Raw genomic sequence first — 13604 nt, forward strand, 5'->3', positions numbered from 1 at the left:
TAAAATTTTCGAATAATAAAATTCCTGAATAATAAAATTCCCAAATTAAACAAATTAAATTTTTTCAAATATGATTTATTTATTAAAAATAGATTAATCAAATATCTTTATTAGAAATTAATTTGTCGTGTTAACCGTTTCGAAACTCATTGTTTGAATGTAACATAACAATATTTGAATCATTTTCATCCTGCATTTTTTTTCAGTTGTCGATATTTCGATTCATATAATAATTTTTAGAAATTTCAAATATTAAAAAAAAATTTTTATATGAAAATATTTAATTATTGTATTTTTGATAAATAACTCATATTTAGGGATGACTGAAAAACCTGAAAAATAAAAATCCCGAACAATAAAATTTCCGATTAATAAAATTCCCAAATTTAAGAAATTAAATTTGTTCAAATATGATTTATTTATTAAAAATACATCAATTAAATACATTTATAAAAAATAATTTTGATTAATATATTTTTAATAAATAAATCCGATTGAAAAAAAAAAAAATTTGTTAAATTTGGAAAATTTATACTGTTTGGAAATTTTATTATTCAAAAATTTTATTTCCCGGGAATATTTCAATTCGGAAATATTACAGTGTCGGGAATTTAATTTTTTTGAGATTTTTCAGTCATTCCTGAATATGATTTATTTATTAAAAATAAAAAAGTCAATATTTTTATATACAAAAATTATTGTTAATGTTTGAAATTTCTAAAAAAAAAAATTTGAATTCAAAATAACAATCATTGAAGAAAAATTCAGGATAAAAAATTGTCATTGTTGTTATTTTACACTCAAACAATAAGTTTGGAAACTGTTACAATGACAAATAATTCTTTAATAAAGATATTTTATTAGTGCATTTTAATAATCAAATCATATTTGAAAAATTAAATTTTTTTAATTTCCTAATTTTCTAGTTCCGATATTTTTTAATTCAGCTAATTGCTGACGCGGATTTTCCAATTCGGAAATTATATTATTCGGGAATTTTATTATTACAATAATTTATTATCCTGGAATTTTACCATTCGCAAATTTTACAGTGTCGGGAATTTTATTTTTCAGATTTTTTTCATACTTCCCATTTTTCTTTAAATTGTTTTTAAAAATTCTAAAAAATTTAGAAATTGCATGAGAATCTTCCAGATTCATTTTTTTTCAATTTTTGACATCTTTTAAAATATTAAAAAACTTTTGTAAATATTCTCTCCCAAATTGATTTTTCAAAATAAAAAATCCTTTTAAATCATTCAAATTTTTGTTGAAAATCTTCAAACATATACATTTTCATTTAAACTTTTGAAATATTTAAATATTTGAATTTAATTTTTATATTCTTGGTATACCTCCAAATATTTTTTAAAACTAAATATTTTTTTATGACTATTTACTTGTTCAGTTTTTGAACACTACAATTCGAGATCAAATAAGGTAATAGGTAAGTATTGTCAGTTTTGTTTTTAAGTTTATATAAGTATTATATTTTTAATTTCACTTTTCGGAATTTTTTTATTCGATCAATTTTTATAAATGTTTAAAAATATTTTTAACTTTTTCTCACACATTATTTTTTTCAATCTATTTGAATTTTTAATTATTTTTATCATTGCAAAATTCCAAAAAATTGTATTAGAATATTTCAAATTCCTTTTTGGCAATTTTTGACATATTTTGAAATCTTTTGAAATATTCTCTTTAAATTAATTATAAAAAAAATATCTTTTTAATTTGTCAAGGAATCTTAACTTTTTATTATTATTTAGTAACCTTAAAAATCCTTGAAAAACTTCAAAATTTTATTTCAAAATCTTCAAAAATATACATTTTTTTAAAAGCTTTTGACATTTTTAAAATATAAAAAATCATTTCAAATTTTTCGAGAATCTTAAAACATATTTTTATTATTTTGAAACTTATTCGAATTTTTAATTACTTTTGTAATTGTTTCTAAACTTCTAAATACCTTTTTAAGTGATTCGCATTTTTTTAAATACTTAAAAAATGACGTAAAATTTAAAATTTCATTAAATATTCTTTCAACATACATTTTTTAAAATAAAAAGCATTTAAAATTTGCCTAGGCATTTTAGAAAAAATGTTGTATTCTCTTGAAACATAACAAAATTCTTAAAAATCCTCTATTATTTTTTGGTTCGAAATCTGAAAAAATCTATGTATACTTAAAAAATTGCATTAATTGCAAATTAAAATAATTTACTTAATAATCTTCTATATTCTTTTTCGAAAATTTTGGAATTCTTTTAAAAAATGTTTGAAAAATTTCCTTTAAATTAATTTTTCACAATAAAGGAATATTTAAAATTTTCCAAATAATCTTATAATAATTATTATTATTATTTCGAAGCCTTTCAAAATCCTTACAAAAGCTTCAATAGTTTTTATTAGAAATCTTCAAAAATGTACACATTGTTTTACATTTTTTGAAATCTTTTCAAATTTTTATATTATTTTTGAAATTTGTTCAAAGTTGATAAATATTTGTTAAAACGATTCAAAATTTCTCATAGGACCCTTTTTATATCCTAATAAAAATATATTTAAATTTTTATTTAAAAAAAAAAGCATTTAATATCCTAGGAAAAAAATTAATTTTTGATAAATTATTCCATTTTTCAACAAAATACATGAATTTTCAGCAAAAACAAAAGTTAAATTTTCAGTTTAAACAAAACCATTTTTAATTAAACAAAAAACGAATTTTCAAGAATATAGCTTAATTGTCAAACAAAAATATTTTCAAATAAAATCAAAAATTTTCTGCTGAATTTTAAACTAAAAAAAGATACATTTTCAACCGAAAATACAACGGTTAAATTTTAGTCAAAATAGTTAAATTTTAAACGAAGAAAGATAAATTTTCATCTGAAAATAAAATAGATAAATTTTACATACAAAAAAATTAATTATAACTTTCTTTCAACAATATAGTTAAAGACTCAACCGGAGAAAAGAACTTTTCATAAAAATATTAAATTTTCGGCTAAAAACAGATCAATTTGCCCATTAAAATTTGTATACTGAAATTTTAAAGTAAAAAAATTGATTTTCAACAATATAACAACGAATTTTCAAGGAAATAGTTACATTTTCAACCAAATCAATGATTTTAAATAAAAATTGTTGAATGCCCTATAATGTAGATTAATTTATTTTTAAAACAATTGAGTTTTTAAACAAGCTCATGAAAAAAAAATTCCAGCTCCGCCGGGATTCGAACCCAGGGACCTGGGTTCGAATCCCGGCGGAGCTAGAGATTTTTTTCTTCTAAATAAGATATCTTACCAGGTACAGGATGTTCGCCGGGCAGGGCATTTAGTTTAGGTTTAAACGGAATCATTTGTGACAAATCCGGCCTAGGAAGTGCAGCTATGGCTTCTTCTTGGTCTGGAGAGCGCAAAACTGTATTTGAGGAATTCCTAGCTACACTAGACACTTCCATGTATCCGATAGAGCGCAATTCTATAGCCGTGCATGGATATAAATCCAAAAATTTGTATCGATCTACCAACTGCGCCGTTTCCTTACCCTCGAATTCTTTAATCTAATACACAAAATTAGGCAATTAATACAGTTGTTAATTAAAAAAAATTCCCGGTCAAGTTTACGCTCATCTGGATGTCTACCGAATTTTTTTTTTTAATTCCCGGTTTTTTCTTGTAATGTGTCAAATAAATTCATATTTAGAGTAATGAAACTAAATAGTAATATTAATTAATAAAATAAAAGTAAATAAATAATTAATATCAATTAATTAGAAAAACTCCCATCAAATATGCGTTGAATAAAAATAGTATAAAAATTAATAAAATAAATTCTAACATTAATAAGACGAAAAATTAAAAAAAAGAGTACTTACAAATTTTGCAGAACAATTTTTTTTATATTCACAAGAACATGAAAACAATAATTCTGTGTAAAAAATCAATTTTTTACCTTGAATTTTAAATTTTTCACCTTAAAACTAATAATTCTAAAACCGGAAATTTTACCAAGTTTTAGGCAAAAAATCGATATTTTCATTTTAAATATCGTAAATTTCATATCATATGATATATATGAAATTTAAAATAACTCTGATTTCAATTTTTTTTTCCAACTCAAGTTCATTTGTTAAATTTCTCAATTTGGCCACAATTCCGTTTAAGATATGTAATTCTAAAATTTTTAAATTGAAAAATTTTCCACTTTAGGTTTACTGCATCTATTCAAAATGAACCAATTTTTACTTAAAAAACGAATTTAATTAAAAAATTCATAATTAAACGTACTTTTTCAATTTCAAATCCTATGGTTAAATATTTATTCAGTTTCAAATATTAAATTTTTAAACAATTGCAAATTGAAGTTGTTTAATTTAAAAAAAAGTATTTTTTAACGTGAAGCAACATAAGACTATTTAAAATTTAAAATGATATATTTATTCATTTTTTATGTTTTATTTATTTTTATGTATGATTTATTTTTATATTTAATTAATAAATTCATAATTAAACGTAACTATTCAATTTCTAAACTTATGCTCAAATATTGATTCAGTTTAAAAAATTACATTTTTAAACAATTGCAAATTGAAATTTTTTAATTTAAAAAAAGTATTTTTCCAATGTTAAGCTGTATATGACTACTTAAAATTCAAAATGATATGTTTGAGGATATTTTTGTTTATTTTTTTAAATTTATTTTTATGTGTCATATTTTTTGTTATATTTAATTAATAAATTCGTATTTAAACATACTTATTTAATTTCAAATCCTATGCTAAAATATTTATTCAGTATAAAGTATTAAATTTTTTAAGAATTGCAAATTAAAATTTTGTAAATAAAAAAAGTATTTTTTCAATGTTAAGCAGTATATCACTATTTGAAATTCAAAATGATATATTTGACATTTTAATTTTTATTCTATTTTTTTTTATGTACGATTTAATTTTATATTTAAATAATCAATTCAAAATTAAACGTACTTATTTAATTTCAAATCCAATGTTCAAATATTGACTCAGTTTAAAATATTACATTTTTAAACAATTGAAATTTTGTAATTCATGTTTTTTTTTAATCTTATCAAAATGATATAATTGATATTATGTATTTTTAACAAACCATTAATTTTCAACAAAATAGTTAATTTTTTAACCAAAGAAATGCATTTTCAACTGAAATGATGAACTTTGAAAAAAACATTTTTTAACAAAAAGTTTATTTTTAAATCAAACAGATTAATTCTCAACCAAGAAGATTATTTTTTCCCCAAAAAAGACAAATTTTCAACAAAATAGATCCATTTTTAACTAAAAAAAATGAAATTTTAAACTGAAAATGTAAACAATTATAATATTTTTGAAATTGTATAGCTCAAAGATTAAGAATCTGTTCGAAAAATATATATCCGCGTCATGTTTTTAATGCTCTAAATCAAATAAAAAAATTAAACAAGAAGAAAACAAAGAAATGAAGAATTGAATGATTAATTTTTTTAAAATAATTAGTTGTTTAAACTAACATTATTTTAATTTTAGATAGTTTTAAATCAATAATTGTTGCATATTTATTGAAAAATTAAAATTGAGTTTCGTTTTAAAATATTTTTAAATACTCTCTGGAAATAATTTTTTTTTTAAATAATTTTTTTTCAGGAATATTAAGAAAAATTTTCTCGTATCTTAAAACCTTTCAAAATTCCTACAGCTTCAAAGTTTTAAATTATTTATGAAATTTTTTCAAAACTTCTAAATATCTTTTTAAAAATTTCAAACTTTTCCTAAAATTTTTTTAAATTCTTTAAAATAAAAAGCCCCTCAAATCTTCTAGATTTTTTTTACAATTTTGGAAAAGAGTTGGAAATATTTTTAAATATTTTTTCAAAATTAATTAAAAAAAAAACATTTTCAATTTTCCCAGGAATATTAATGAAACTTTTTGATTCTTTGGAAACTTTCACAATTCTTAAAAAGCTTCTGTATTTTCTGTTCGAAATATGCAAAAATCTATATTTTATTTTCAATTATTTGAAATTTATTTTAAGTTTGAAATTAGTTTTCAAACTTTTCAAAACCTTTTCAACTTAATAGAATTTTTTCTAAATTAATAAGTGCTCAATTGTTATTTATATATTAAAATTAAAAAATGTCAGTTAAAATATTTTTTTTTTCATTAGAATAATTATATTTGTAATATTTATAATTGCTCGTTTTAAATGAACAGTAAAATATTATTAATAATTAAATAATTGTGTTTTTTCCTAATTATTTTTTTTTAATTCCATAGGTTAAAAATATAATATTTTATATTGAAACAATATTTGAATAAAATCATAAATTTAATAAAAGCGTTTATGAATCTATTAATTTGATGTTCTTTTAAAATTTCTAAAAGTTTGAGTCTTTAAAATTGCATTTTGATATTCTTTAAATTAAAAATATATGCTTAAAAATTAAGATCTAAAATATAAATTTTTTAAAGTAAAACATTTTAGAAATACACATTGTATACTGAATGCTATAATTAAAAGAAAATAGAAATTACACTTAAATTTTAAATCAAAAGTTGCAATAAAACTTACATTAAATTTGTAAAGAATTAAAAAAAAGATAAAAGTTAGAAAGATAATTTTAAATTGCATTATACCACAATGTGAAATAAATTTATTATATTTGAAGTGATTAGGTAGATTTTTTTTCTAAAAATTAGTAAAATTTCCGGTAAAAAAAATAAATTCTCTCTTATTTCACGGTCTCAAAAATTTCCCAGATATTTTCCGGTTTATTCCCGGATATCCCAGATTTCCGGGATCGCTAGACACCCTGGATTCATTTTTTTAGACTCACCTTTTCTAAAACAGCACTACGCCTCTTCTCGACTTTTACAATACTGGCTAAATCTCCGATATTAGATTCAAATTCCAGAAAGCGATTCCAAATGTCACTAAAATTAAGCCATTTTTTAATTTTCAGGACTTAATTACAATCAGGGAACCAGTGATGGGAAGTAAATAGTTTCTTTTAACTTTAAAAAATAATATATTATTATAAATTTTGTATTATATATAATATAAATTATAAATAAGTAACGAATTTGTATCTAAATTAAATTTTTTTTTCATAACAGTAACCGAAAAATCGTTACTTTTTTACTTACTTTCAAAGTAAAGTTTACAAGTCTTTTATGCTAAAAAGCAATTCATCTCAATTGAAAAATTGATTAAAAGTAACTAATGTTCTTTTGAATTTAAAAAAATCCGCAGAAATTGATGTAAATTCTAGATAATTTCAACGAATTCGGGATAAATACAAAAAAAAAAATTTTAAAACAAGAGGATTAATTTTGTACCGAAAATACGAATTTTTACCGAAATAGTTAAATTTTTCAACTGATGTAATGAATTAAAAAAAAAAAAATCTTCACCATAAAGAATGATATTCTACCAGAGAAGACGAATTTTTAATTAAATACATGAACTTTCAACTAAGTAAGATAAATTTTCACTAGAAAATAGAACAGTTACATTTTTAGTAAACAAAAAAAAAATTATTTCAAACAAATTCAATGGTTTTTTAACAAAAAGATGAATTTTCATCGATTAAAATACTTAAATATTCAATCAAAACAGATTTTTTCAGTCAACAAAGGAAAAAAAGCAAATGAATATTTGACCAAAGGTTTGAATTTTTAAAAAAATAATCAAAGTTTCAACCAAATAATAAAAATGTTAGTCATAAGATGAATTCCCAACCAACACAATTATAAAATAAAAAAATTATATTTTTTTGAGTTTAAAATACGAAATATTGAATCAAACAAAAAAAAAAAATAAATACAAAAATGCCATTAAATTTAATAGAATTGATATCATAAGAATTCAATAAAATTAAGAGAATTCCGAAAAAATAAAAATAATTTCAAAAATTCTGAATTGATTCATTAAAATTTGAAAAAATTGACAAAAATTCAAGGAAATTCAAAAAAATTTGATGAAAGAACTAAAAATCCAAGGAGAGTTATAAACATTCAAGAGAGTTTAAAACAATTTAAAGAAATTCAAGATAATATAATAAAAATTCAGAGCGAATTCTAAATGAGACCAAATAAATTTTTTTTTAAATCTAGCAGTTGGATGGGACCAAAAAAGACAAATTTTTATTAAAATAGTTCAACCCTAAAAAAAAATTTAGTCTATAAAGGAAAAAAAATGTATTTGAATTTTAAATAAATGAATTTAAAAAAAGAATAAATAATCCAAATAATCAAATTTTTAACGTCAAGATGAATTTTTAACTGAAACAATAATAAAATGAAAAATGATAAAACTATATTTTTGTGAATTTAAAAGACTTTAGAATGAATTAACAAAATCAATCAATTCAATTCAATTGAATAGAACTGAATTCATAAAAATTCAATAAAGTTGAGAAATTCCGAAGAATTAAAAAGAATTTAACAAATTCAGGATTGAATTCATTAAAATTTTATAGAATTCACAAAAATTCAAGAGAATTCTAAAGAATTTGATGAAAGAATTAAGAATTTAAGGTGAGTTTAAAAGAATTCAATGAATAGGCTAGAAAATCCGGATGAATTATAAACATTCAAGAGAGTTTAAAATAATTTTAAAAAATTCAGAACGAATTCTAAATGAATCCAAATAAACCGAGAAAAATCTAACAGTTTAATGTGACCAAAAAAGGTAAATTTTTATTAAAATAGTTCAATCAACCAAAAAAAAAATGGTCAGTCAATAAAGGAAACAAAAGTGGTTGAATTTTAACCAAACGTTTGAATTTGAAATAAAATAATAATAATTTTAACAAAATAATAAAATTTTGCATCCCAAAATAAATTCTCAACCAAAACAATAATAAAATTTTAAAAAATATATATTTTTGTGAGTTTAAAAGACTTCAGAATGAATTACCAAAATCAAAAAATTCAATTGAATTGAATAGAACTGAATTCATGATAATTCAATACAATTAAGAGAATTCCGATGAATTTAAAAGAATTGAATGGAGTAGAACTGACTGGATTTTAAGGAATTCAAAAGAATTTAAAAAAAATCAGGATGAGTTATGACATTTAAGATAATTTAAAATAATTTATAGAAGTTCAGGATAATAAAAACTCAGGATAAATTATAAATTAATCCAAATGAATTAAAAAAATCTAACTGTTGAATGCGACCAAAAAACGATACATTATTATTAAAATAGTTCAATCTTCAACCAAAAAAAATTTTCAGTTTATAAAGGAAAAAAAAGTATTTGAATTTTCACTAAATGTTTGAATTACAAAAAATAATGAAAATTTTAATCAAATAATGAAATTTTTAACCCCAAAATGAATTTTCAACTAAAACAATAATAAAATTTAAATAAATATATTTTTGCGAGTTTAAAAGACTTCAGAGTGAATTACCAGGATAAAAAATTCAAATGAATTTAATAGGATTGAATTCATAAAAACTCAATAAAATTAAGAGAATTCCGAGGAATTTAAAAGAATTAACCAAATTCAAGATTGAATTCATTAAAGTTGTAAAGAATTGAAAAAAATTCCAGGGAATTCAACCGAATTTTATTTAAGAACTAAGAATTCAACGTGAGTTTAAAAGAATTAAATGAATATAGTAGAATTGACTGAATTTTGCAGAATTAGAGTGAATTAAAAAAGAAATCGGATGAATTATAAACATTCAAGAGAGTTAAAAATAATTTAAAGAAATTCAGGATAATATAATAAGAATTTAGGATGATCTAAATGAATCCAAATAAACTGGAAAAAAATTGAACAGTTAAATGCGACCAAAGAAAACAGATTTTTATTAAAATAGTTCAATCCTCAAAAAAATGCAGTCTATAAAGGAAAAAAAGTATTTGAATTTTAAATAAATGTTTGAAAAAAAATAATGAAAATTATAGCCAGACAATAAAATTTTTAAGCCCAAGATAAATTATCAACTATAAGCAATAATAAAATAAAAAATGATAAAATTATATCTTTGTGAGTTTAAAAGACTTTAGAATGAATTAAACAAAATCAAAAAATTCAATTGAAATAAATAGAATTGAATTCATAATAAATCAATACAATTAAGACAAATCCGAAGAATTGAAAAGAATTCAAAAAACATAGAACTGAATAAAATCAAATTTCAAAACAAAAAGTTTAAATTTAAAAAAAAATAAAAATTTTAACCAAATAATAAATTTTTTAAGCCCAAGATAAATTTTTAACTATAAACAAAAATAAAATAAAAAATGATAAAATTATATCTTTCTGAGTTTACAAGACTTCAGAATCAATTAAACAAACAAATTGAATTCATTAAAATTTGATCAAATTAAGAAAAATGCAAGGGAATTAAAAGTAATTTGGTGAAAGACCTAAGAATTCAAATTGAATTGAAAAGAATTCAGGCTAATTAAAAAAAATCCGGTTGAATGATAAACATTCAAGAGAGTTTAAAATAATGTAAAGAAATTCAGGATAATATAATAAAAAATTCAGGACGAATGCGACCAAAAAACGCAATTTTTTATTTAAAAAGTAGAAAAAAAATAATAAAAATTTTAGCCAAATAATAAAATTTTTAACCCCAAGATGAATTCTCAACTAAAACAATGATAAAATAAAAAATTATATCTTTATTAGTTTAAAAGACTTCAGAATGAATTACCAAAATCCAAAAATTCAATTAAATTGAATAGAATTGAATTCATAAAAATTAGGAGAATCCTGAAAATTTTAAAGAAATAAGAAAAATTCAAAGGAATTCAAAAGAATTTGAAAAAAGACCTAAGAATTTAAGGTGAATTTAAAAGAATTCAATGAAGAGCGTAGAATTGACTGAATTTTGAAACAGTCACGCGAATTAACAAAAAATTCGGATGAATTATAAACATTTAAGAGGGTTAAAAATAATTCAAAAGAATTCAGGATTTAAAAAATGAATTTAAAAAACTTCAGAATGAATTAAACAAAAAAATTGAATTAATTAAGATTGGAAATAATTGAGAAAAATTCCAGGGAATTCAAAAGAATTTGATGAAATACCTAAGAATTCAAGATAAATTTAACAGAATTTACTGAATTTTGAAGAATTCCAGTACATTAAAAAAATCAGATCATATTATAAAAATTCAAGAGAACTTAAATTAATTTAAAGAAATTCGGGATACAATGAATAAAAACTGGAGGAAATGTTCTAAATGAATTCAAATAAATGGAAAGAAAATTCCACTGACAGCAAATTTGAAAATGATTTAAAAAGAATTCAAGAGAATTCGATGAAGTTCCAACAAAATCAAAATAAATTAATAATAATTCAAGTTCCAAGAAACAAATTTGGTTAAGTTCAAGGGAATTAAATTAAATTCCGACAAATGGGAGTTAATAAACTTTGTGAAAAATAATCTAATAAAATCCATTTAAGCGGAATTCAAGTCTTCAGCATAAATTAAAAAAAATTGAGAATCCAAAAAAAGTTCCATTAAATTGAGTAAATTTCAAGGGAATTTCAAAGAATTAAGGCAAATTTAAAACATTCAAAGGAATTCATTTGAATTGAAAAAAAAGAACTAACGAATTAAATAAAATTCGAGTCAATTTAGAAAACTTTAAGCACAATGATAATTCAATGAAATTTACATAAATTAAAAAAAAATCAAAAATAATTTTAAACAATTCAAAGATATTTAAAAAATGTATTCAATTAATTAAATTTGGAGTTAATTAAGAAAAATGAAAGGGAATTAAAAAAATGTTTCATGAAATAACGAAGAGTTCAAGGTGAGTTTAAAAGAATTCAATGAAATTAAAAAAAAAATCAGGATATATTATAAACTTTCAAGAGAATTTAAAAGGAATTTCACAAATTCAGGGGAAATTCTAAATTAATTCAAATGAATTAAACAAATTACAAAAATTCTAAAATATTCCATAATTGCAGAAAAATTGTCCTAAATTTAGTTGAATTAAAAAGAATTCGATAAAATCGATATGAAATTAATATAAATTAATAATAATTTAAGTTAAAAGAACAAAATTTTTAGGATCAAGAAAATTCTATTAAATTCAGATAAATTTAAGTAGTTAATAGGAATCTGTTAAAATCAATACAAGTTTAAGGGGAATTACAATTTTTTGAACAGAAAAAAATGGTAAAATTAAATAAGTTTCAAATTGAACTTTGAAAAATTAAGCAAATTTAAAAGAATTTAAGTGAATTAAAAAAAAAAGAATTACGAATGATAAGAATCGATGGAATTCAAAAAATTGAAGGTGAGTTAAATAAAAAATGCAGGTGAATTAACGACAATTCAAAAAAAAAAATTTAATTTGTTGAATTGAATACATTTTTTATAAACTGAGAAAAATTCAGGGGATTCGAAAGAATTTGGCGAATAAGTATCTGATAAATTCCCTAAGGGGAATTTAAAAGTCTTCAGGATTAATTGAAAAAATATAAAATCGAGAAAAAAATCGAAAGGATTTATAAAATTCTTGAATTAAAAAATTCACGTACAATAACATTTATGAACTAGAAAATTCCGGAATAATAAAATTTCTCAATTACAACAATTCCGTATATAAGCAAGTAATTTTTGTTAATCATTTTAAAAAAATGTAATATAATTTTAATTGCATTATTTAAATTATTTTATAAATTAACCAAATTTTTTTTATTTTTCGGGATTTTTCAATCGTTCCGGATTTGCAAAGAATTCATAGAAATTGAAAAAAAAATCAATAAAAATTTAGAAATCCTTACCCATCACTGGAAAAAAGATTGTTACGATATTAAGTTTTTTATTATACTTACACTGATTTTTCTGGTTCTAAGCTACCTGATGACAATACTCTTTCAAATAATACTCTTGTATTATTATCCTCTGAAAAATATAAAAACTATTTACATAAACATAAATATAATATATAAAAAAATACCATAAATTATACAAAACATGGTAAAATAAATTTCGATTAAGGGGTTATTCATAAAATACGTTACCAATTTTCGGAATAAGAGTCTTTATTTATTATATTTAATAAAATAATAAATTAATTAATTTTTTATAGTTATAACTATAACCTTAACTATCTCTTTTTCACCCCCCCCCCCCGGTAGTTTTTTTATTATAAATATCATTGAATTGTTAACATAATAATTTAAAAAAATTTTAATAGTTGTATTTTTCACCAAGTTTAGTTCAGTTTTCATAAAAAAATTAGATTCTCAAATAAAAATGTACTGTTTATTATTTCATGTATCCATGTATTAAGTTTTAATCTAAAAGGGAGAATTTTCGAAAAAACAGTGGATATTTTCACTAAAAAAATATAATTCCACAAAATAGTTGAATTTTAAACCTACAAAGAAGTTTCACCAAGAATTATTCGTTTTAATTTTCTGCTTAAAAAGATGAATTTTCAACAGAAATACATTAACTTTCCATTAAAAAAGTTGAATCTTACACCCGACAAAATTAATTTTTAACAAAAAAGTGAAGTTTCTATTACTTAGTTAACTTTTTAGTACAATAATAAATTTTAAATAAATTTTAAATAAATAAAATA

General features: G+C 20.5%; 1 protein-coding gene across 1 annotated transcript in view; it reads right to left on the reverse strand.

Moving 5' to 3' along the window:
• Positions 1-13604, reverse strand: part of LOC117176869 (protein suppressor of forked) — an 86475-nt gene that overhangs the window by 12904 nt on the left and 59967 nt on the right. The window contains exons 10-12 of the mRNA XM_033367219.1: positions 12850-12919; positions 6860-6956; positions 3313-3571 (exon numbers count right to left, since the gene is read on the reverse strand). Coding sequence (XP_033223110.1) covers positions 3313-3571; positions 6860-6956; positions 12850-12919 — 426 coding nt within the window. The remainder of the gene's footprint in view (positions 1-3312; positions 3572-6859; positions 6957-12849; positions 12920-13604) is intronic.

Source organism: Belonocnema kinseyi, chromosome 7 (assembly GCF_010883055.1).
Source record: "Belonocnema kinseyi isolate 2016_QV_RU_SX_M_011 chromosome 7, B_treatae_v1, whole genome shotgun sequence".
Lineage (NCBI taxonomy): Eukaryota > Metazoa > Arthropoda > Insecta > Hymenoptera > Cynipidae > Belonocnema > Belonocnema kinseyi.